Consider the following 23,214-nt stretch of genomic DNA (forward strand, 5'->3'; position numbering starts at 1 on the left):
AGCAGGAAGGTTGCTTTCTTTTTCTGTGGCTAAACAAACTAGGCTCGTGATTTAACAATTGTATTCGTATTTACAGATGGCATACAAGTTTGTCATTAAGGCACAGAAAAGTTAAATACATTAAATTAAATCCCTCACCGGGCAGAAGTAGGAGTTCTCTGCGATGTAGCATGCCACGTTCTGGTTGCTGGCGGAGGTTGCCATGACGAGGAGGAGGGCGTCGCGGGCCTGCTGTCCGATGGCCCCGTCACGGTGGATGAAGGGGACCAGCAGGGAGAAGATGAGAAGGTTGGTTGGACCCTGTTGGGCCGGCACTGTCCTGAACAACAGCTCCAACACCGCAGGAGCACGCGCCATCGACACACAGATCTGGTGATGTTGAGATCACAATATATTTTTCATTTCATCAAACGTAAAAAAAAAAACATAGAAAATGACGTGACACAATGAACAGGACTAACAGTTACAGTACCAACATTATATGGATTACAAAAGCCTTAGCAGCTCAACAGTCCATGTTACTTTTCAGATGAAATCAAACCAGTAACATCTAATGCCATCCATGCCTCCAACCATCTAATGCCATCTATGCCTCCATTGAGCACAACGTTTATTTTCCTTTGCACTGTGTGTATTCCATCAGGGACCACGTTGGAAACAAATGTTATCCCCTGGGTTGTACTCAGAGCATCTTTTCCCCAATAAAAATCAAATCAATCTGTTCCACCCACCTGGTTGAGCAGCAGCACCAGGCTGTTCTCCAGAGAGGGAGGACAGCCCAGCTGAGGCTCAGCACAGGCCCCCAGCAGGCCCAGCAGAGGCTGCAGCACCGCCTTGTGTTGGAGCAGTGGCTGCTGAGACTGGCCTATCAGCATCTCAAACAGCTTGAGTAGCGCCCCCTGGCTGTCGGGGTCCAGGCCGCGCCTCAGGTGCCACTGCACCACACGCTCCAGGACGTTCTCAGACACCACCAGGTCCAGGATGGGGCCAACGGGGGGAACGTTACCGGGCCCCTCACACTCCCCCGGTCGCTCCTCGGCCAGAAGGCACAGCATCTGGTCGGTGTGGTTCCGCACCGCGGTGAGGTCATCACTAGAGCTTGACGAATCCCGCTGCTCCAGTACCCAGGACACCTGTAGGAGGGAGAGAGATTGGGGGGGACTTAAACAAATGTTTTTCCCTGATCCTCAGTGTCCTGGGTGTTGGCTGGATGTCACATGCGTCACTAATTAGTAACTGCTTTGGCCATCAAATGGACAAAGTGTTGTTGTGTGTGAAACCCCAAGTGTGTGAGAATGAGTTAACATGAGCGTCTGTTGTTGACTCAGTGATGGATGTGCTGCTTAGCAGGAAGCTTGTATAGACAGATTGATAGAGATCTGCTTGTGTCTGGAGTTAGTTTGGTGACATTAATATCAAGCAAAACTACTGAAGTCGAGAACAACATTCTTAGTATTGAAAACAAAAATAATGATATTGAAAGCAAAACATAAACCCAAAAGAATTGAGCAAAGAAAGTGCAAACAAACAAATTCAAATAGATAGTATCAGTGAAAATGTTTCTATAACTCAATTGTGATCAAACACCTCTTTGCCTGTATATTTTTTGGCACTTGCAAGTTTTGGCACATGTATTACAGCATCATGCATCCCACTGCTGGTTTGCCTCAAGCTAAGCAGGGTCGGTCCCTGGTTGGGAGACCAGATGTACCTGGAAGTGGTGTTGGAGGGCCAGTAGCTGACACTCTTCCTTCTGGTCTTAAAGGCACCCCAAGAAAACATTCCCAAATTACAAACACTTAAATTAAAAATTGTTATAATATTGTAATGTTGTTCTATAAATTGGGTTTGAGGTTCTCCAAATCAGCTCTAACTTCAGAAACAATCCCACACAACTCCCTGTGGTCAGCGTCACACGGTGAATAAAAAAAACAAAAAACACGTATAAACAGTGGGATAAGTGTGAAAATTAGGTGGGCGAATTGGGTGTCTACTGGTCAATCTGCAGGGCACATCTCATCCCTGAGAACTTCTACTGTCTGTGAGAACTTGCTGTCCCTAACAATAATGTGGCTTCTAAAGCATTTCAAAATAGCCAAGCAGCACCAGCAGAGACCGTGATGATTATCACTGGCATGGAAGTGCTACCTCTATGCTAACGTTAGCTAGCTATAGAGCTACCGCATTTAGCTCACGTCTTCCATCTAAATTACGCTGATAAAACTAACCCGATGTAAACATGTCTGCCAGCGGTTGGTAGCCAACTGCTGATGCTGTCATAGATAGCACTATGGGAAAGAGTAGTTTAAGGTGTTTGTGGGGGCTGCGCGTTGAGGTAATTTGGTCGTTTTGTGGCTCTGGGGGAGTTTTCTATACAGCCTGCCGAGTGCGGGCTAAACTGAAATTAGACGCTTCGGTCATGGATCCGATCGTGGATCGGGTAGCATTTAGGAGAAGCCCCGGACCCATGCTTTCTTTGGGAGGGGTGGATTGTGGTCCATGGGAAAGTTTATTTATTTGGGCATCAATGTGGTCATAGTTGCTTCTTGTTGAAGTGGCAGCAGATATATGTTAGCTTGCTATAGCCTCTTCCTCCATTTCTGAATTAATTTGTGGCCATTTCTTTCTAGCTGTCAAAATAGGTGAGCTAGATTTTGTTTGTGTCCTGCCATATATCGATAACATAGCTACATTTGTCACTGGTACGGGCTAGTAAATATCCTAAACCTAGCCACTTAAGACAGTTTAGCCGCAAGCTAAAACCGGCGAGAGAGGGAGGAGAGAATTAACTTTCAGTTTCATCTGCTGCTGGCTTGCTCGCTAATGTTCACTCAAATACGTTTTTCCCACATGTAACTGATGAAATTAGATTGGTTTCTATAAAATATTGTAATTGTGTTAATATGTTGTGAATATTGTAGAAAAATCCTCACAGCCGTTTTCCATATTAAAAAGTGAAGTGCCACCATGTACAGTAGACTACTGCCAGGCAATATGTTCCTCCACCATGTAATAATAATAATAATAATAATAATAATAATAATAATAATAATATGCCATTTAGCAGACGCTTTTATCCAAAGCGACTTACAGTCATGCGTGCATACATTTTTGTGTATGGGTGGTCCCGGGGATCGAACCCACTACCTTGGCGTTATAAGCGCCGTGCTCTACCAGCTGAGCTACAGAGGACCACATGTACAGTAGACTACAAGGCAATTGCTGTGTTCGAATACCCATACTAACATACTGTATACTACATACTTAATGAGTATATACTATTAGTTCATTTTAGTATACTGTAAATGAAAAGGTATCCTTTCAGTTGAGCGTACTAGCGCTTCGCCTGTCTAACAGAAGTTGATGCTGTTGCCATGCAACCTCTTGCTAGCTTGTTAGCATAACAAATGACCAGCTAGACATTTTACGATTTCATGTGTGTTCGTAGATTCAAATCTAGAGCTGCCACACTGGACGCTCTGGTTGAGGATTAGTTATCCTTCTACCCAGCAGTGGGATGCAGGATGCTATGCTGCTGGAATCAATGTGCCAAAACTTGCAACTGCAAAAAAAAATTGAAACAAATGGACAATGTTAAAAAATAAATTTGGTTTACGTTTTGCTTCCAATAATAGTTTTTTTGCTTGCAATGCTATGAATTTAGTTCTCTATTTCAGAAGTTTTGCTTGATATTAAATGGCACAAAAGTAATTCCATACTTTTTCAGTTTTGTGTTGCGTGCAGCAGGTAGCCTAGTGGTTAGTGTTGGGCCAGTAACCGAAAGGTTGCTATTTCGAATCCCTGAGCCGACAAGGTGAAATATCTGCCAATGTGCCCTTGAGCAAGGCACTTAACACTAATTGCTCCAGGGTCGCCATCAATAATGGCTGATCCCTGGCCGTGAACTCACTCTCTAAGGGTGTCTGAGGGAGAGTTGGGATATGCAAAAAACATATTTCGATCTCACACTCGCACAGGTTACCCACTTGTACATGCAGTGAAACAGGACAGATAAGTTTGACCTTTGTTGCGTTGTGTGCTCTGCCCCTCCAGAGGCCTGCAGTCAGTAGTTGCATCCCAAGTGGCACCCTACTCCCTATATAGTGCACTATTTTTGACCATAGGGCTCTGATCAAAAGTAGTGCACTATATAGGGAATAGGGTGCCATTTGGGACACAGTCAGTGTGTTGTGTGGTAATGGTCTTGGCTGCTGGGAGTCCAGAGGCCTGGCAGTAGAACAGTAGACTGCTGTCCTCCGTGGAAAACCACCCTGCTAACCGAACGCTGCTGCACAGAGGGTGGGCGCGTTCCAGGGCGTCTTATTTGGCAATCGCATTTCACATCTCAGAGGATTGGAAGGCTTATATTATATTAATGTGGTTCCTGAGACGTTCCTTGATCTGATCATCTGTGCAAAAAAATTATAATAATAAAAAAAATACTACCTGGACACCAGACTTATGGGGTAAACAACTCATTTTATCTGGTCTTTTATCCTCTGGAAATACAATGTACATCCTGCTGTATGTGTTTTTACCCTCACTGCAGTGATGAGGTCAGTCGAGACCTTGAGAGGCAGGCAGGGTGCAGCATTATTAATTCCTGTACAGGCTGTCTGGCAGGCAGGGTGCAGCATTATTAATTCCTGTACAGGCTGTCTGGCAGGCAGGGTGTAGCATTATGATGGAAGAGCTTTCTGTTGGCACATTTCAAGTGTGTGTTTCTATCAATATACACTATACATAAAAGTATGTGGACACCCCTTCAAATTAGTGGCTATTTCAGCCACACCCGTTGCTGACAGGTGTATCAAATCGAGCACACCGCCATGCAATCTCCATAGACAAACATTGGCAGTAGAATGGCCTTACTGAAGAGCTCTGTGACTTAACATGGCACCATCATAGGATGCCACCTTTCCAACAAGTCAGTTTGTCAAATTTCTGCCCTGCTAGAGCTGCCCCGGTCAACTGTAAGTGCTGTTATTGTGAAGTGGAAACGTCTAGGAGCAACAACGGCTCAGCAGGGAAGTGGTAGGTCACACAAGCTCACAGAACGGGACACCCGAGTGCTGAAGCGTGTAAAAATCGTCTGTCCTTGGATGGAACACTCACTACCGAGTTCCAAACTGTCTCTTGAAGCAACGTCAGCACAATAACTGTTCGTCGGGAGCTTCATGAAATGGATTTCCATGGCCGAAGAACCGCACACAACACTAAAATCGCAATGCCAAGCATTGGCTGGATTGGTGTAAATCTCGCCGCCATTGGACTCTGGAGCAGTGAAAACGTGTTCTCTGGAGTGATGAATCACGCTTCACAATCTGGCAGTCCGACAGACGAATCTTGGTTTGGCGGATGCCAGGAAAACACTACCTGACCGAATGCATAGTGCCAACTGTAAAGTTTGGTGGAAGAGGAATAATGGTCTGGGGCTGTTTTTCATGGTTTGTAAAATAAAATGGGAAGAGATTTGCGATGTACCGATTCCATGGCACATGGTTTATGAACAGGTACAAAAAAACCACACTTGATTCAACACTTCGAGTTTTTCAATTTAAAATTATTTTATAAAATTCTTGCCACCAACAGAACGAGATATATATATATATATATATATATATATATATATATATATATATATATATATATATATATATATATATATATATATATATAGGGCATACAACAATCTCAGCTCTGTAGATTTTGCTTTGAAGAGACAATAATTACATAATTTATTCTGGTATTGCCCCTATGTAGCTTGTTTCTGGCCACAGGTTCAGGACTGGTTAAAAATATAAAAATATATAAATAAAAAACCCCACAAGATTCACTTAAAATTAACCTTATAAATAGCAGTGTTGGGCAATTTGGAAAGCCATAGTCAGTCAATAAATAATATAATAATACTTGTAGGAAAGGTTTCCATCTTTAGCTCACAATCTGTGGATACATTTTGAACCTTTCTAATCTTATAGTATGTAAAACACCACAGCACAATTGAAAAATATATGGCACATGGAAACCAAACGAGGGTGGTCTGTGGTGATATGTGGGATGGGCTGAGAGTGGCTGAGGGGTGGGATTAAAGAGCTTCTGTTTGGTAATATATTATTGTTATGTGACTGCTTTATATAAAAGTACCATGTCTGTAAAACGTATATGTAAAATGTATGTATATGTAGCAGAAAAGCTGTAAAAAAAAAAAAAAAAAACTAACATATTTGTCCTTCGAAGAGGGTGGTGGGTAAATGAGATGTTCGACGAGCAGGTGTCCACATACTTTTGGCCATGTAGTGTATGTCATTTAGCAGAAGGTTCTATCCAAAGCGACTTACAGGTCATACATTTTACATACGGGTGGTCCCGGGACACAAACCCACTATCCTGGCATTGCAAGCACCATGCCCTACCAACTGAGCTGAAAACAGACTTATGGGTTTCCAAGTCTGGCAAAGTAACCATACAAAAGATGTGGACTGCAGACAGTTTTCCCCAGTTTGATTTTAAGTATCTTGTTTAAAAAAAAAAGGTTAAGAAAGCAGAAGGTGAACTAGACTAGCGCTGTTATACACCACAGAAATGTATCCGTCTGTGGTGGTACTGTCGTATGAATGTGTCTAGGCTATGGGTAAGCATATAAAGAGATGTAGATATCCAGCTGTAGGCTGAGTGTGTGTGTGTAAGGATCAGAGGTTATTCCCCTAGAGCAGGGGTATTCAAATCCTACCCTGGGAGGTCCAGACTAAATGCTGGTTTTCGGTTCTACCTGATAATGAATTGTACCCACCTGGTATCCCAGGTCTAAAAATCAGTCCCTAAGTGCTCGAGTCTCACCTGTCTCCAGTGGTTCTCAAACACCATGAGGCAGGTCTCTGGGTCAGCAGTACAGGGGCTGGACGGGGCCACGTTCCTACTGGACCTGCTCCCCGGACCTCGAGGGGTCAGCCGGCTCAACCAGCTCATCCTGACCAAAGGGGTCAAGGGTCAGGGGTCAGGGTATGAGAGAAGGAAGAGGTTGAGATGGGGGTCAGGAGGAAGATGAGGAGGAGGGGGTCAGGAGGAGGATGAGAGGAGGAAGATGAGGAGGGGGTCAGGAGGAGGAGGGGGGGGGCAGGAGGAGGAGGGGGGTCAGGAGGAGGAGGGGGAGGAGGGGGTCAGGAGGAGGGGATGAGAGGAGGGGGATGAGGAGGGGGTCAGGGTCAGGAGGAGGAGGAGGAGGAGGGGGTCAGGAGGAGGAGGAGGAGGGGGGGTCGGGTGGAGGAGGAGGGGGTCAGAGGAGGAGGGGGGTCGGAGGAGGAGGAGGGTCAGGAGGAGGAGGTCAGGAGGAGGAGGAGGAGGGGGGGGGGGTCAGGAGGAGGAGGGGGTCAGGGTCAGGAGGAGGGGGAGGGTCAGGAGGAGGAGGTCAGGAGGAGGAGGAGGGCCAAGTGAGAGTCCAGGTAGAGGGGGAAGAGGAAAAAGAGTGGGTTCTGCTGTGGTTGTTGGTTGCAGGAGTGAGGCTGTCCTTCAGTGTCACCGTGGTAATGGGTCAGCGGTGGTCAGTTAGGGGGTTGGGTCTCTGTGCAGGGGGACGCGTGTCGGCTCTCCCTGAAGACCCTGTCATCCAGTCTGCAGCCAACACCACTCCATGCCTAGGCTGAGGACCCGCAGCACTGCAGGGACACAAACACAGAGGTTACGGTTATTACAGAGGTTACATGCTGACCAGACCACTCGCGTGCGGTTGAAATATCAAAACGAACTCTGAACCAACTATAGCGAGCCAGCCAGCCAGCCAGACAGAGCGAGGACAGAGCGAGCGAGCCAGACAGAGTGAGCCAGAGAGCCAGACAGAGCGAGCCAGAGAGCCAGACAGAGCGAGACAGAGAGCCAGACAGAGCGAGACAGAGCAAGACAGAGAGCCAGACAGAGAGCCAGACAGAGCGAGACAGAGAGCCAGACAGAGCGAGACAGAGAGCCAGACAGAGCGAGACAGAGAGCCAGACAGAGCGAGACAGAGAGCCAGACAGAGCGAGACAGAGAGCCAGACAGAGCGAGACAGAGAGCCAGACAGAGCGAGACAGAGAGCCAGACAGAGCGAGACAGAGAGCCAGACAGAGCGAGACAGAGAGCCAGACAGACAAAGACAGAGCCAGAGCCAGAGAGAGACTGAAACATTAGGTTTAGCGTAGAGAGTAATCTCAGCTACTCCTCCAGCAACAAGGGTAATAGGATAGTGGCTTCTAGAGTAGACTAATGCACCAGCATTTCGCTACACCCGCAAAAACATCTGCTAAAAACGTGTATGTGACAAATAACATTTGATTTGATATCCAGAAGAGAAGCTGCAGACCAGAGTCGGAGTTCAAAGAGTCTCACACACACACGTTAAGATGAAAGTACTGCTATGTATGTAGTCCCGTGTAGCTCAGTTGGTAGAGCATGGCGTTTGCAACGCCAGGGTTGTGGGTTCGATTCCCACAGGGGGGCCAGTATGAAGATGTATGCACTCACTAAAAATGGTAAGTCGCTCAGGATAAGAGCATCTGCTAAATGACTAAAATGTAAAGTTTCATCCTCAGAATTGAACCGTGTTGAGGCAGTCACAACCCCAAAACTAATAACAACAAACATGTATGTGATACCTTAAATGAGGCCCTTAGAACTAGGCTTTCTATGGCTACCAGGCCGTCCATCTCTGGCTACCAGGCCGTCCATCTCTATGGCTACCAGGCCGTCCATCTCTATGGCTACCAGGCCGTCCATCTCTATGGCTACCAGGCCGTCCATCTCTATGGCTACCAGGCCGTCCATCTCTATGGCTACCAGGCCGTCCATCTCTATGGCTACCAGGCCGTCCATCTCTATGGCTACCAGGCCGTCCATCTATGGCTACCAGGCCGTCCATCTATGGCTACCAGGCCGTCCATCTCTACTCCACATCGTGAAGTATAGGCCTAGTCCTGCTTCCGGTCAGAGTAGTGTTGTTCTGCAGCTGGCAGATAAGATGGGGTGTTAACGATACGATATGGATTGTGATTCTCACGATTCTATATGTATTGTGATTCTATAATGCAATACTTGGGAGTCAAATCTCGACATAATATCATCCAAAAATAATATTGTAATATGCAACTATCGATTTCTTCCCCCATTACTAGCGTTAGATGAATATTAATACAGCCAGCCTCTTAGCCTGATAACCAGTCTCCTTCTAATGAGGAAAGAAGGTTATGTTCTGTTTGTTCCCCCCCCACTGAGTCTGTTAGTGTAGTGTTCACAACCGGTCAAAAGTTTTAGAACACCTACTCATTCAAGGGTTTTACTATTTTCTACATTGTAGAATAATAATGAAGACATCCAAACTATGAAATAACACATATGGAATCATGTAGTAACCAAAAAAGTGTTAAACAAATCAAAACATATTTAATATTTGAGATTCTTCAAAATAGCCACCCTTTACCTTGATGACAGCTTTGCACACTCTTGGCATTCTCTCAACCAGCATCACCTGGAATGCTTTTTTCCAACAGTCTTGAAGGAGTTCCCACATATGCAGAGCACTTGTTGGCTGCTTTTCCGTCACTCTGCTGTCCGACTCATCCCAAACCATCTAAATTTGGTTGAGGTCGGGGGATTGTGGAGGCCAGGTCATCTGATGCAGCACTCCATCACTCTCCTTCTTGGTAAAATAGCCCTTACACAGCCTGGAGGTGTGTTGGGTCATTGTCCTGTTGAAAAACAAATGATAGTGGGACTAAGGCCAAACCAGATGGGATGGCGTATCGCTGCAGAATGCGGTGGTAGCCATGCTGGTTAAGTGTGCCTTGAATTCTAAATAAATCACACACAGTGTCACCAACAAAGCACCCCCACACCATAACCCCTCCTCCATGCTTTACGGTGGGAAATACACATGCAGAGATCATCCGTTCACCCACACCACGTCTCACAAAGACACGGCGGTTGGAACCAAAAACCTCAAATTTGGACTCCAGACCAAAGGACACATTTCCACCGGTCTAATGTCCATTGCTCATGTTTCTTGGCCCAAGCAAGTCTCTTCTTCTTATTGGTGTCATTTAGTAGTGGTTTCTTTGCAGCAATTCGACCATGAAGGCCTGATTCACACAGTCTCCTCTGAACAGTTGATGTTGAGATGTGTGTTACTTGGACTCAGTGAAGCATTTATTTGGGCTGCAATTTCTGAGGCTGGTAACTCTAATGAACTTATCCTCTGCAGCAGAGGTAACTCCGGGTCTTCCATTCCTGTGGCGGTTCTCATGAGAGCCAGTTTCATTATAGCGCTTGATGGTTTCTGCACTTGAAGAAACTTTAAAAGTGATTGAAATGTTCCATATTGACTGACCTTCATGTCTTAAAGTAATGATGGACTGTCGTTTCTCTTTGCTTATTTGAGCTGTTCTTGCCATAATATGGACTTGGTCTTTTACCAAATAGGTCTATCTTCTGTATACCCCCCCCTACCTTGTCACAACACAACTGACTGGCTCAAACGCATTAAGATGGAAAGAAATTGAAATGCATTCCAGGTGACTACCACATGAAGCTGGTTGAGAGAATGCCAAGTGTGCGCAAAGCTGTCATCAAGGCAAAGGGTGGCTGTTTGAAGAAACTCAAATCTAAAATATATTTTGATTTGTTTAACACTTTTTTGGGTACTACATGATTCCATATGTGTTATTTCATAGTTTTGATGTCTTCACTATTATTCTACAATGTAGAAAATAGTAAAAAATAAAAGAAAAACCATGGAATGAGTAGGTGTTCTAAAACTTTTGACCGGTAGTGTACACTCAGGCCGGCTAGCCTACAGCACCTAACCCAGATGGAGAGAAAAAAAGTAAAATTCTCTCATGAATTAGATTATAGGGTCCCCTAGGAAACACTGACCATAACTGTGGTTCCTGCCCTGTCATAATAACTCCTCCATAACATTTGTTGTCATGTCAAACACTTATTTATATTCTAACTATAAAATTAGAACAAACATTCTATTTCCATGATTCCAACATGTCACCCAAGAGTTTTGATCTAAATCTCAATTACAACATTTGGTCTAGTTTTTTTGCCCAAAATAAGGCCTCGTTTTTTTGCCCATATAGTGCATCAGTACGTGGCATTGTGGACGTTCTCAGATGAGTGCAGGAAAGGCAGAAATTGATGGAAATGCAGGAAATTATTTTAGGTTGAAGTTGAATTGAACAGTATAAAAAAAATCAGAATGGAGAAAGACCAATTGAAATGACTTAGAATGTACAGTTGAAGTTGGAAGTATACATACACTTAGGTTGGAGCCATTTAAACTCATTTTTCAACCACTCCACAAATTTCTTGTTAACAAACTATAGTTTTGGCAAGTCGGTTAGGACATCTACTTTGTGCATGACAAGTCATTTTTCCAACAATTGTTTACAGACAGATTATTTCACTGTATCACAATTCCAGTGGGTCAGAAGTTTACATACACTAAGTTGACGGTGCCTTTAAACAGCTTGGAAAATTCCAGAAAAATATAATGGCTTTAAAAGCTTCTGAGGCTAATTGACATCATTTGAGTCAATTGGAGGTGTACCTGTGGATGCATTTCAAGGCCTACCTTCAAACTCTGTGCCTCTTTGCTTGACATCATGGGAAAATCAAAAGAAAAATCAGCCAAGACCTCAACATTTTTTTATTGTAGACCTCCACAAGTCTGGTTCATCCTCGGGAGCATTTTCCAAATGCCTGAAGGTACCACGTTCATCTGTACAAACAATAGTACGCAAGTATAAACACCATGGGAACACGCAGCGGTCATACCTCTCAGGAAGGAGACGCGTTATGTCTCCTAGAGATGAACGTACTTTGGTGCGAAAAGTGCAAATCAATCCCAGAACAACAGCAAAGGACCTTGTGAAGATGCTGGAGGAAACAGGTACAAAAGTATCTATATCCACAGTAAAACAAGTCCTATATCAACATAACATGAAAGGCCGCTCAGCAAGGAAGGAGCCACTGCTCCAAAACCGCCATAAAAAAGCCAGACTACGGTTTGCAACTGGACATGGGGACAAAGATTGTACTTTTTGGAGAAATGTCCTCTGGTCTGATTAAACAAAAATAGAACTGTTTGGCCATAATGACCATCGTTATGTTAGGAGGAAAAAGGGGGACTCTTGCAAGCTGAAGAACACCATCCCAACCATGAAGCACGGGGGTGGCAGCATCATGCTGTGGGGGTGCTTTGCTGCAGGAGGGACTGGTGCACTTCACAAAATAGATGGCATCATGAGGAAGGAAAATGATGTGGATATATTGAAGCAACATCAAGACATCAGTCAGGAAGTTAAAGCTTGGTCGCAAATGGGTCTTCCAAATGGACAATGACCCCAAGCATACTTCCAAAGTTGTGGCAAAATGGCTTAAGGACAACAAAGTCATGGTATTGGAGTGGCCATCACAAAGCACTGACCTCAATCCAATAGAACATTTGTGGGCAGAACTGAAAAAGCGTGTGCGAGCAAGGAGCCCTACAAACCTGACTCAGTTGCACCAGCTCTGTCAGGAGGAATGGGCCAAAATTCACCAAACGTATTGTGGGAAGCTTGTGGAAGGCTACCCGAAACGTTTGTCCCAAGTTAAACAATTTAAAGGCAATGCTACCAAATACTAATTGAGTGTATGTAAACTTCTGACCCACTGAGAATGTGATGAAATAAATAAAAGCTGAAATAAATCAATCATTCTCTCTACTATTATTCTGACATTTCACATTCTTAAAATAAAGTGGTGATCCTAACTGACCTAAGACTGGGAATTTTTACCTGGATTAAATGTCAGGAATTGTGAAAGACTGAGTTAAATGTATTTGGCTAAGGTGTATGTAAACTTCCGACTTCAACTGTATGTGTTGCCACTGTAGGGTAATGCACTACACAAAACAAATGTAGAACTTGTATTATTAAAAAACATGTGGTCCTCTGTAGCTCAGCTGGTAGAGCACGGCGCTTGTAACGCCAAGGTAGTGGGTTCGATCCCCGGGACCACCCATACACAAAAAAATTATGCACGCATGACTAAGTCGCTTTGGATAAAAGCGTCTGCTAAATGGCATATTATTATTATTATAAAATACCATTAAATTTGAAAAATACCGTGATATGATATTTTGACCCTAATGCCCAGCCCTACGCGCAACACTGCAGCAGGTTTCATCGTTGGTTTTGGGACGAAATCAGGCATAACAGCGACCTCTCACAGAAGTCATGTGTAGCTCAGTTGGTAGAGCATGGCGCTTGCAACGCCAGGGTTGTGGGTTCGATTCCCACGGGGGGCCAGTATGAAAATGTATGCACTCACTAACTTTAAGTCGCTCTGGCTAAGAGCGTCTGCTAAATGACTAAAATGTAAAAATGTAAGTCCTCCACCTGCCAATCCGAGACCATGATTGTGCTTCAATTGTGGGTGTGGCAGTGAAGCAACCTGCATTTGCATAGAATTAACATATTCATGCACGGTAGAGTGGCCAGATGGAAGCCACTCCTCAGTAAAAAAGGCACGTCAGCCTGTTTGGAGTTTGCCAAAAGGCACCTAAAGACACTCAGACCATGAGAAACAAGATTCTCTGGTCTGATGAAACCAAGATAAGAACTCTTTGGCCTGAATGCCAAGCGTCAAGTCTGGAGGAAACCTTGCACTATCCCTACGGTGAAGCATGGTGGTGGCAACATCATGCTGTGGGAATGTTTTTCAGCGGCAGGGACTGGGAGACTAGTCAGGCTTGAGGTAAAGATGAACGGAGCAAAGTACAGAGAGATTCTTGATGAAAACCTGCTCCAGAGCACTCAGGACCTTAGACTGGGGCGAAGGTTCACCTTCCAACAGGACAATGACCCTAAGCACACAGCCAAATCAACGCAGGAGTGGCTTCGGGACAAGTCTCTGAATGTCCTTGAGTGGCACAGCCAGAGCTTGGACTTGAACCCGATTGAACAGCTCTGGAGAGACCTGAAAATAGCTGTGCAGCGACGCTCCCCATCCAACCTGACAGAGCTTGAGAGGATCTGCAGAGAAGAATGGGAGAAACTCCCCAAATACAGATGTGTCAAGCTTGTAGCGTCACACCCAAGAAGACTCAAGGCTGTAATCGCTGCAAAAGGTGCTTCAACAAAGTACTTACAGTGGCATGTGAAAGTATTCACCCGCCTTGGCATTTTTCCTATTTTGTTGTAATTAAAAATTGATTTTTTGGGGGTTTGTATCATTTGATTTGATTTATACAACATGCCTACCACTTTAAAGATGCAAAATATATTTTCTGGTGAAACAAACAATATATTTTTTTTAAACAGAACTTGAGTGCATATAACTATTCAACCCACCAAAGTCAATACTTTGTAGAGCCACCTTTTGCAGCAATTACAGCTGCAAGTCTCTTGGGGTATGTCTCTATAAGCTTGGCACATCTAGCCACTGGGATTTTTGCTCAAATCTCTGAAACAGGTTTCCCTCAAGAATTTCCCTGTATTTAGCGCCATCCATCATTCTTTCAATTCTGACCAGTTTCTCAGTCCCTGCCGATGAAAAACATCCCCACAGCATGCTGCCACCACCATGCTTCACTGTGGGGATGGTGTTCTCAGGTGATGAGAGGTGTTGGGTTTGCACCAGACATAGCGTTTTCCTTGATGGCCAAAAAGCTCAATTTTAGTCTCATCTGACCAGAGTACCTTCTTCCATATGTTTGGGGAGTCTCACACATGCCTTTTGGCGAACACCAAACGTGTTTGCTTATTTTTTTTCTTTACGCAATGGCTTTTCTGTCCACTCTTCCGTAAAGCCCAGCTCTGTGGAGTGTACGGCTTAAAGTGGTCCTATGAACAGATACTGCAATCTCCGCTGTGGAGCTTTGCAGCTCCTTCAGGGTTATCTTTGGTGTCTTTGTTGCCTCTCTGATTAATGCCCTCCTTGCCTGGTCCGTGAGTTTTGGTGGGCGGCCCTCTCTTGGCAGGTTTGTTGTGGTGCCATATTCTTTCAAATTTTTTAAATAAATGGTTTTAAATGGCGCTCCGTTGGATGTTAAAAGCTTGATTATTTTTTTTATAACCCAACCCTGATCTGTACTTCTCCACAACTTTGTCCCGGACCGGTTTGGAGAGCTCCTTGGTCTTCATGGTGCTGCTTGCTTGGTGGTGCCCCTTGCTTAGTGGTGTTGCAGACTCTGGGGCCTTTCAAAACAGGTGTAACACACACACACACACACATAGTGATCTGGAGACTGGCTAGGCCACTCCAGGACCTTGAAATGCTTCTTACGAAGCCACTCCTTCGTTGCCCGTGCGGTGTGTTTGGGATCATTGTCATGCTGAAAGACCCAGCCACGTTTCATCTTCAATGCCCTTGCTGATGGAAGGAGGTTTTCACTCAAAATCTCACGATACATGGCCCCATTCATTCTTTCCTTTACACGGATCAATTGTCCTGGTCCCTTTGCAGAAAAACAGCCCCAAAGCATGATGTTTCCACCCCCATGGTGTTCTTTGGATGCAACTCAGCATTCTTTGTCCTCCAAACACGACGAGTTGAGTTACCAAAAAGTTCTATTTTGGTTTCATCTGACCATATGACATTCTCCCAATCCTCTTCTGGATCATCCAAATGCACTCTAGCAAACTTCAGACGGGCCTGGACATGTACTGGCTTAAGCAGGGGGACACGGTCTACACTGCAGGGATTTGAGTCCTGGCGGCGTAGTGTGTTACTGATGGTAGGCTTTGTTACTTTGGTCCCAGCTCTCTGCAGGTCATTCACTAGGTCCCCCTGTGTGGTTCTGGGATTTTTGCTCACCGTTCTTGTGATCATTTTGACCCCACGGGTTGAGATCTTGCGTGGAGCCCCAGATCGAGGGAGATTATCAGTGGTCTTGTATGTCTTCCATTTCCTAATAATTGCTCCCACTTGATTTCTTCAAACCAAGCTGCTTACCTATTGCAGATTCAGTCTTCCCAGCCTGGTGCAGATCTACAATTTTGTTTCTGGTGTCCTTTGACAGCTCTTTGGTCTTGGCCATAGTGGAGTTTGGAGTGTGACTGAGGTTGTGGACAGGTGTCTTTTATACTGATAACAAGTTCAAACAGGTGCCATTAATACAGGTAACGAGTGGAGGACAGAGGACCCTCTTAAAGAAGAAGTTACAGGTCTGTGAGAGAGAAATCTTGCTTGTTTGTAGGTGACCAAATACTTATTTTCCACCATAATTTGCAAATAAATTCATAAAAAATCCTACAATGTGATTTTCTGGATTTTTTTTCCTCAATTTGTCGGTCATAGTTGACGTGTACCTATGATGAAAATTACAGGCCTCTCTCATCTTTTTAAGTGGGAGAACTTGCACAATTGGTGGCTGACTAAATACTTTTTTCCCCGTGTGTGTGTGTGTGTGTGTGTGTGTGTGTGTGTGTGTGTGTGTGTATATATATATATATATACACATACACACACACACACACACACATCATGTGACAGATCGAGACACTTAAATAAAGTCCACCTGTGTGCAATCTAACTAATTATGTGACTTCTGAAGGTAATTGGTTGCACCAGATCTTATTTAGGGGCTTCATAGCAAAGGGGGTGAATACATATGCGCGCACCACTTTTCCGTTATTTATTTTTTTGAACAGGTTATTTTTTTCATTCCACTTCACCAATTAGCAGTACTTTGTGTTATGTCCATTACATGAAATCCAAATAAAAATCAATTTCAATTACAGGTTGTAATGCAACAAAATAGGAAAAAACGCAAAGGGGGGTGAATACTTTTGCAAGGCACTGCATGTAAATGTAATATACGTTTTTTATTTTTAATACAAATGTCTACAAACCTGTTTTTGCTTTGTCATTATGGGGTATTGTGTGTAGATTGATGAGACACAAAACAATTGAATCAATTTTAAAATAAGGCTGTAACATAACAAAATGTGGAAAAAGTCAAGGGGTCTGAATACTTTGCGAATGCACTGTACACATATACACTAAACAAAAACATGTAAAGTGTTGGTCCCATGTTTCATGAGCGGAAATAAAAGTTCCCAGAAATGTTACATACACACAAAAAGCTTATTTATCTCAGATTTTGTGCACAAATTTGTTTACATCCCTGTAAGTGAGCATTTCTCATTTGCCAAATAATCCAGCCACCTGATTGGTGTGGCATATCAAGAAACTGATTAAATAGTATGATCTTTACACAGGTGCACCTTGTGCTGGGGACAATAAAAGGCTACTAAAATCTGCAGTTTTGTCACAACACAATGCCACAGATGTCTCAAGTTGAGGGAGCATGCAATTGGCATGCTGACTGCAGGAATGTCCAACAGAGCTTTTGCCAGAGAATGTTATGTTAATTTCTCTACCATAAACCAAAGTCGTTCTAGAGAATTTGGCAGTACGTCAAACCGGCCTCACAACCGCAGACCACGTGTAACCACGCCAGCCCAGGACCTCCCCAGACCACGTGTAACCACGCCAGCCCAGGACCTCCCCAGACCACGTGTAACCACGCCAGCCCAGGACCTCCCCAGACCACGTGTAACCACGCCCAGCCCAGGACCTCCCCAGACCACGTGTAACCACGCCAGCCCAGGACCTCCCCAGACCACGTGTAACCACGCCAGCCCAGGACCTCCCCAGACCACGTGTAACCACGCCCAGCCCAGGACCTCCCCAGACCACGTGTAACCACGCCAGCCCAGGACCTCCCCAGACCACGTGTAACCACGCCAGCCCAGGACCTCCCCAGACCACGTGTAACCACGCCAGCCCAGGACCTCCCCAGACCACGTGTAACCACGCCAGCCCAGGACCTCCCCAGACCACGTGTAACCACGCCAGCCCAGGACCTCCCCAGACCACGTGTAACCACGCCAGCCCAGGACCTCCCCAGACCACGTGTAACCACGCCAGCCCAGGACCTCCCAGACCACGTGTAACCACGCCCAGCCCAGGACCTCCCCAGACCACGTGTAACCACGCCAGCCCAGGACCTCCCCAGACCACGTGTAACCACGCCAGCCCAGGACCTCCCCAGACCACGTGTAACCACGCCAGCCCAGGACCTCCCCAGACCACGTGTAACCACGCCAGCCCAGGACCTCCCCAGACCACGTGTAACCACGCCAGCCCAGGACCTCCCCAGACCACGTGTAACCACGCCAGCCCAGGACCTCCCCAGACCACGTGTAACCACGCCAGCCCAGGACCTCCCCAGACCACGTGTAACCACGCCAGCCCAGGACCTCCCCAGACCACGTGTAACCACGCCAGCCCAGGACCTCCCCAGACCACGTGTAACCACGCCAGCCCAGGACCTCCCCAGACCACGTGTAACCACGCCAGCCCAGGACCTCCAAATCCAGCTTCTTCACCTACAGGATGGTCTGAGACCAGCCACCCGGGCAGCTGATGAAACTGAGGAGTATTTCTGTCTGTAATAAAGCCCTTTTGTGGGGAAAAACTCATTCTGATTGGCTGGGCATGGCTCCCCAGTGGGTTGGCCTGGCTCCCAAGTGGGTGGGCATATGCCCCCCCATGCCTGCACCCCTGCCCAGTCATTTGAAATCCATACATTAGGGCCGAAATAAATGCATTTAGAATTGACTGATTTCCTTTTATGAACTGTAACTTAGTATGCTAACTATTCTAGCTAACTAACTGGCTGAATAAGTTGACGACGGACTCGCTCAAGCTGTCGGGACTAACCCACAACGTTAGACACGGACACGAACGATCTGCTTGGCGTGTTGACACACTGGTGGTTTGTTGTAGCCGAGTATTGGTGCTAAACCGTGTTGTTGGAGTCCGGCATGCTAGCTGGCTGTAGCGTCTTATGACTAGGTGCCCTGGACGATTTTCACGGAAGAATACTGTACCTAGTTAGCTAGCTGAATAAACTAAGTTAGTCTATTCCTAGAAAACATCGAACCGCTGTAGTTTACAACAATTATAGTTTCTGAGGTGGAAGTTGGGAGAGTTATATTTGGGTGTTGTGGTGAGGGAGGCCCCGCTCTCTCCTTTCCCAGATGTTTAGTTCATTTCATTCCGATCTCCTTTACATTATTGTAGCCATTTTCTGCAGCCTGTCAACTATGCCTCTGTCTATCCCTGTTCTCTCCTCTCCGCACAGGCTATACAAACGCCTCACACCGCGTGGCTGTTGCCTCTCTAACCTGGTGGTCCCTGCACGCACCACCCACGTGGAGTTCCAGGTCTCAGGCAGCCTCTGGAACTGCCGTTCTGCTGCCAACAAGGCAGAGTTCATCTCAGCCTATGCTACCCTCCAGTCCCTCGACTTCTTGGCGCTGACGGAAACATGGATTACCACTGAAAACACTGCTACTCCTACCTCCTCGTCTGACCATGTGATCTCGCATACCCCGAGAGCATCTGGTCAGCGGGGTGGTGGCACAGGAATCCTCATCTCTCCCAAATGGACATTCTCTATTTTTCCCCTGACCCATCTGTCTATCTCCTCATTTGAATTCCATGCTGTCACAGTCACTAGCCCATTTAAGCTTAATATCCTTGTCATCTATCGCCCTCCAGGTTCCCTTGGAGAGTTCATCAATGAGCTTGACGCCTTGATAAGTTCCTTTCCTGAGGATGGCTCACCCCTCACAGTTCTGGGGGACATCAACCTCCCTACGTCTACCTTTGACTCATTTCTCTCTGCCTCCTTCTTTCCACTCCTCTCCTCTTTTGACCTCACCCTCTCACCATCCCCCCTTACTCACAAGGCAGGCAATACGCTTGACCTCATCTTTACTAGATGCTGTTGTTCTACTAATCTCACTGCAACTCCCCTCCATGTCTCCGACCACTACTTTGTATCCTTTTCTCTCTCGCTCTCCTCCAACACTACTCACTCTGCCCCTACTCAGATGGTAATGCGCCGTCGCAACCTTCGCTCTCTCTCTCTCCCGCTACTCTCTCCCCTTCCATCCTATCATCTCTTCCCTCTGCTCAATCATTCTCCCTCCAATCTCCTGATTCTGCCTCCTCAACCCTCCACTCCTCCCTTTCTGCATCCTTTGACTCTCTATGTCCCCTATCCTCCCGGCCGGCTCGGTCCTCCCCTCCAGCTCCGTGGCTTGATGACTCATTGCGAGCTCACAGAACAGAGCTCCGGGCAGCTGAGCGGAAATGGAAGAAAACTAGACTCCCTGTGGACCTGGCATCTTTTCACTCCCTCCTCTCTACATTTTCTTCATCTGTTTCTGCTGCTAAGGCCACTTTCTACCACTCTAAATTCAAAGCATCTGCCCCTAACCCTAGGAAGCTCTTTGCCACCTTCTCCTCCCTGCTGAATCCTCCTCCCCCTCCCCTCCTCCCTCTCTGTGGATGACTTCGTCAACCATTTTGAAAAGAAGGTTGACGACATCCGATCCTCGTTTGTTAAGTCAAATGACACTGCTGGTCCTGCTCACACTGCCCTACCCTATGCTTTGACTTCTTTCTCCCCTCTCTCTCCAGATAAAATCTTGCGACTTGTGACGGCAGGCCGCCCAACAACCTGCCCGCTTGACCCTATCCCCTCCTCTCTTCTCCAGACCATCTCCGGTGACCTTCTCCCTTACCTCACCTCGCTGATCAACTCATCCTTGACCGCTGGCTATGTCCCTTCCGTCTTCAAGAGAGCGAGAGTTGCACCCCTTCTCAAAAAACCAACACTCGATCCCTCTGATGTCAACAACTACAGACCAGTATCCCTTCTTTCTTTTCTCTCCAAAACTATTGAGCGTGCCGTCTTTAGCCAACTCTCTTGCTATCTCTCTCAGAATGACCTTCTTGATCCAAACCAGTCAGGTTTCAAGACTGGTCATTCAACTGAGACTGCTCTTCTCTGTGTCACGGAGGCTCTCCGCACTGCTAAAGCTAACTCTCTCTCCTCTGCTCTTGTCCTTCTAGACCTGTCTGCTGCCTTTGATACTGTCAACCATCAGATCCTCCTCTCCACCCTCTCCGAGCTGGGCATCTCCGGCGCGGCTCACTCTTGGATTGCGCCCTACCTGACCGGTCGCTCCTACCAAGTGGCGTGGCGAGAAGCTGTCTCCGCACCACGTGCTCTCACCACTGGTGTCCCCAGGGCTCAGTTCTAGGCCCTCTCCTATTCTCGCTATACACCAAGTCACTTGGCTCTGTCATATCCTCACATGGCCTCTCCTATCATTGCTACGCTGACGATACACAACTAATCTTCTCCTTTCCCCCTTCTGATAACCAGGTGGCGAATCGCATCTCTGCATGTCTGGCAGACATCAGTATGGATGACGGATCACCACCTCAAGCTGAACCTTGGCAAGACGGAGCTGCTCTTCCTCCCGGGGAAGGACTGCCCGTTCCATGATCTCGCCATCACGGTTGACAACTCTGTTGTGTCCTCCTCCCAGAGTGCGAAGAGCCTTGGCGTGACCCTGGACAACACCCTGTCGTTCTCTGCTAACATCAAGGCGGTGACCCAATCCTGTAGGTTCATGCTCTACAACATTCGGAGAGTGTTGCCTTACACAGGAAGCGGCACAGGTCCTAATCCAGGCACTTGTCATCTCCCGTCTGGATTACTGCAACTCGCTGTTGGCTGGGCTCCCTGCCTGTGCCATTAAACCCCTACAACTCATCCAGAATGCCGCAGCCCGTCTGGTGTTCAACCTTCCCAAGTTCTCTCGTCACCCCGCTCCTCCGCACACTCCACTGGCTTCCAGTTGAAGCTCGCATCTGCTACAAGACCATGGTGCTTGCCTACGGAGCTGCGAGGGGAACGGCACCTCCGTACCTTCAGGCTCTGATCAGTCCCTACACCCAAACGAGGGCATTGCGTTCATCCACCTCTGGCCTGCTGGCTCCCCTACCTCTGCTGAAGCACAGTTCCCGCTAGGATAAAGTAATCCTTCTAACCCCCCCTTACTCCACCAAAAAAAAAAAAAAAAAAAAAGTGTAAAGTGGTTATCCCACTGGCTATAAAGGTGAATGCACCAATTTGTAAGTCGCTCTGGATAAGAGCGTCTGCTAAATGACGTAAATGTAAAAATCTTTGAACTTGAAATGTAAAAATCTTTGAACTATATCTGCGCACAGATATAACTACATTCCCCAGACCTCAAAGTGGTCCCCCTGAACTCTAATTTGAGTTGACATCCTAAATTGACTGCCTTCAATTTGAATTGACCCCAACCCTGCTAGAGGGCCCCTCGCCCCACTGCTCCTCATGTTTCTAATGGGCTGTGTGAGGGAGGCTATAGGCTGTACGTAGGTCAGAGGTGAGAAGCCTATGCCCCTTCTGACCTCCATCCTAACACAGAACAGTAGTACGGGGGCCCAGTCCCCCAACACTGATGTAGCCACGGGGGGCGGCCCCCCCCCATCCTAACAGCACGGGGGCCCCAGCCCCCCCCCCCCATCCTAACAGCACGGGGCCCCAGCCCCCCCATCCTAACAGCACGGGGGCCCCAGCCCCCCATCCTAACAGCACGGGGCCCCAGCCCCCCCGCCCATCCTAACAGCACGGGGGCCCCTGTTCCCCATCCTAACACAGAACAGCACGGGGCCCCAGTCCCCCATCCTAACACAGAACAGCACAGGGCCCCAGGCCCCCCCAGTCCCCCATCCTAACACAGAACAGCACGGGGCCCCAGTCCCCCATCCTAACACAGAACAGCACGGGGGCCCCAGTCCCCCATCCTAACACAGAACAGCACGGGGGCCCCAGTCCCCCATCCTAACACAGAACAGCACGGGGCCCCAGCCCCCCATCCTAACACAGAACAGCACGGGGCCCCAGCCCCCCATCCTAACACAGAACAGCACGGGGCCCCAGCCCCCCATCCTAACACAGAACAGCACGGGGCCCCAGCCTCCCATCCTAACACAGAACAGCACGGGGCCCCAGCCCCCCATCCTAACACAGAACAGCACAGGGCCCCAGGCCCCCCCCATCCTAACAGCACAGGGCCCCAGCCCCCCCCCATCCTAACAGCACGGGGCCCCAGCCCAGACAAACAGGGGAAGTTCACCTAGAGGCTTGTGTAACGAGCAACACTGATGGAGCCAAATGTCTCATCCAATCACCTTAGAGTTTAGAGCCATATAGAGCTAAAGTAAAGTTAGTACCCTGTGTGGGGTTCCTAGTAGTACTTAGTGTCCTGCTCAAGTTATTGCTTATAGCAATTAGGG

The 23,214-nt window shown here is 47.0% G+C and overlaps 1 protein-coding gene and 1 long non-coding RNA gene across 2 annotated transcripts in view; both read right to left on the minus strand.

The window, feature by feature from the left end:
- LOC121555043 (FHF complex subunit HOOK interacting protein 1B-like) overlaps positions 1–7,058 on the minus strand; it is a 32,286-nt gene extending 25,228 nt beyond the window's left edge. Inside the window, exons 1-3 of the mRNA XM_041868818.2 lie at positions 6,841–7,058; positions 732–1,133; positions 139–369 (exon numbers count right to left, since the gene is read on the minus strand). Of these exons, the coding sequence (XP_041724752.2) occupies positions 139–369; positions 732–1,133; positions 6,841–6,969 (762 nt within the window). The 5' untranslated portion in view covers positions 6,970–7,058. The remainder of the gene's footprint in view (positions 1–138; positions 370–731; positions 1,134–6,840) is intronic.
- A 328-nt stretch (positions 7,059–7,386) lies between these two features.
- LOC121555123 overlaps positions 7,387–23,214 on the minus strand; it is a 31,981-nt gene continuing 16,153 nt past the window's right edge. Inside the window, exon 3 of the long non-coding RNA XR_005997841.2 lies at positions 7,387–7,655. This is a non-coding gene — a long non-coding RNA (uncharacterized LOC121555123). The remainder of the gene's footprint in view (positions 7,656–23,214) is intronic.

This window comes from Coregonus clupeaformis, chromosome 40 (genome assembly GCF_020615455.1).
Source record: "Coregonus clupeaformis isolate EN_2021a chromosome 40, ASM2061545v1, whole genome shotgun sequence".
NCBI lineage: Eukaryota > Metazoa > Chordata > Actinopteri > Salmoniformes > Salmonidae > Coregonus > Coregonus clupeaformis.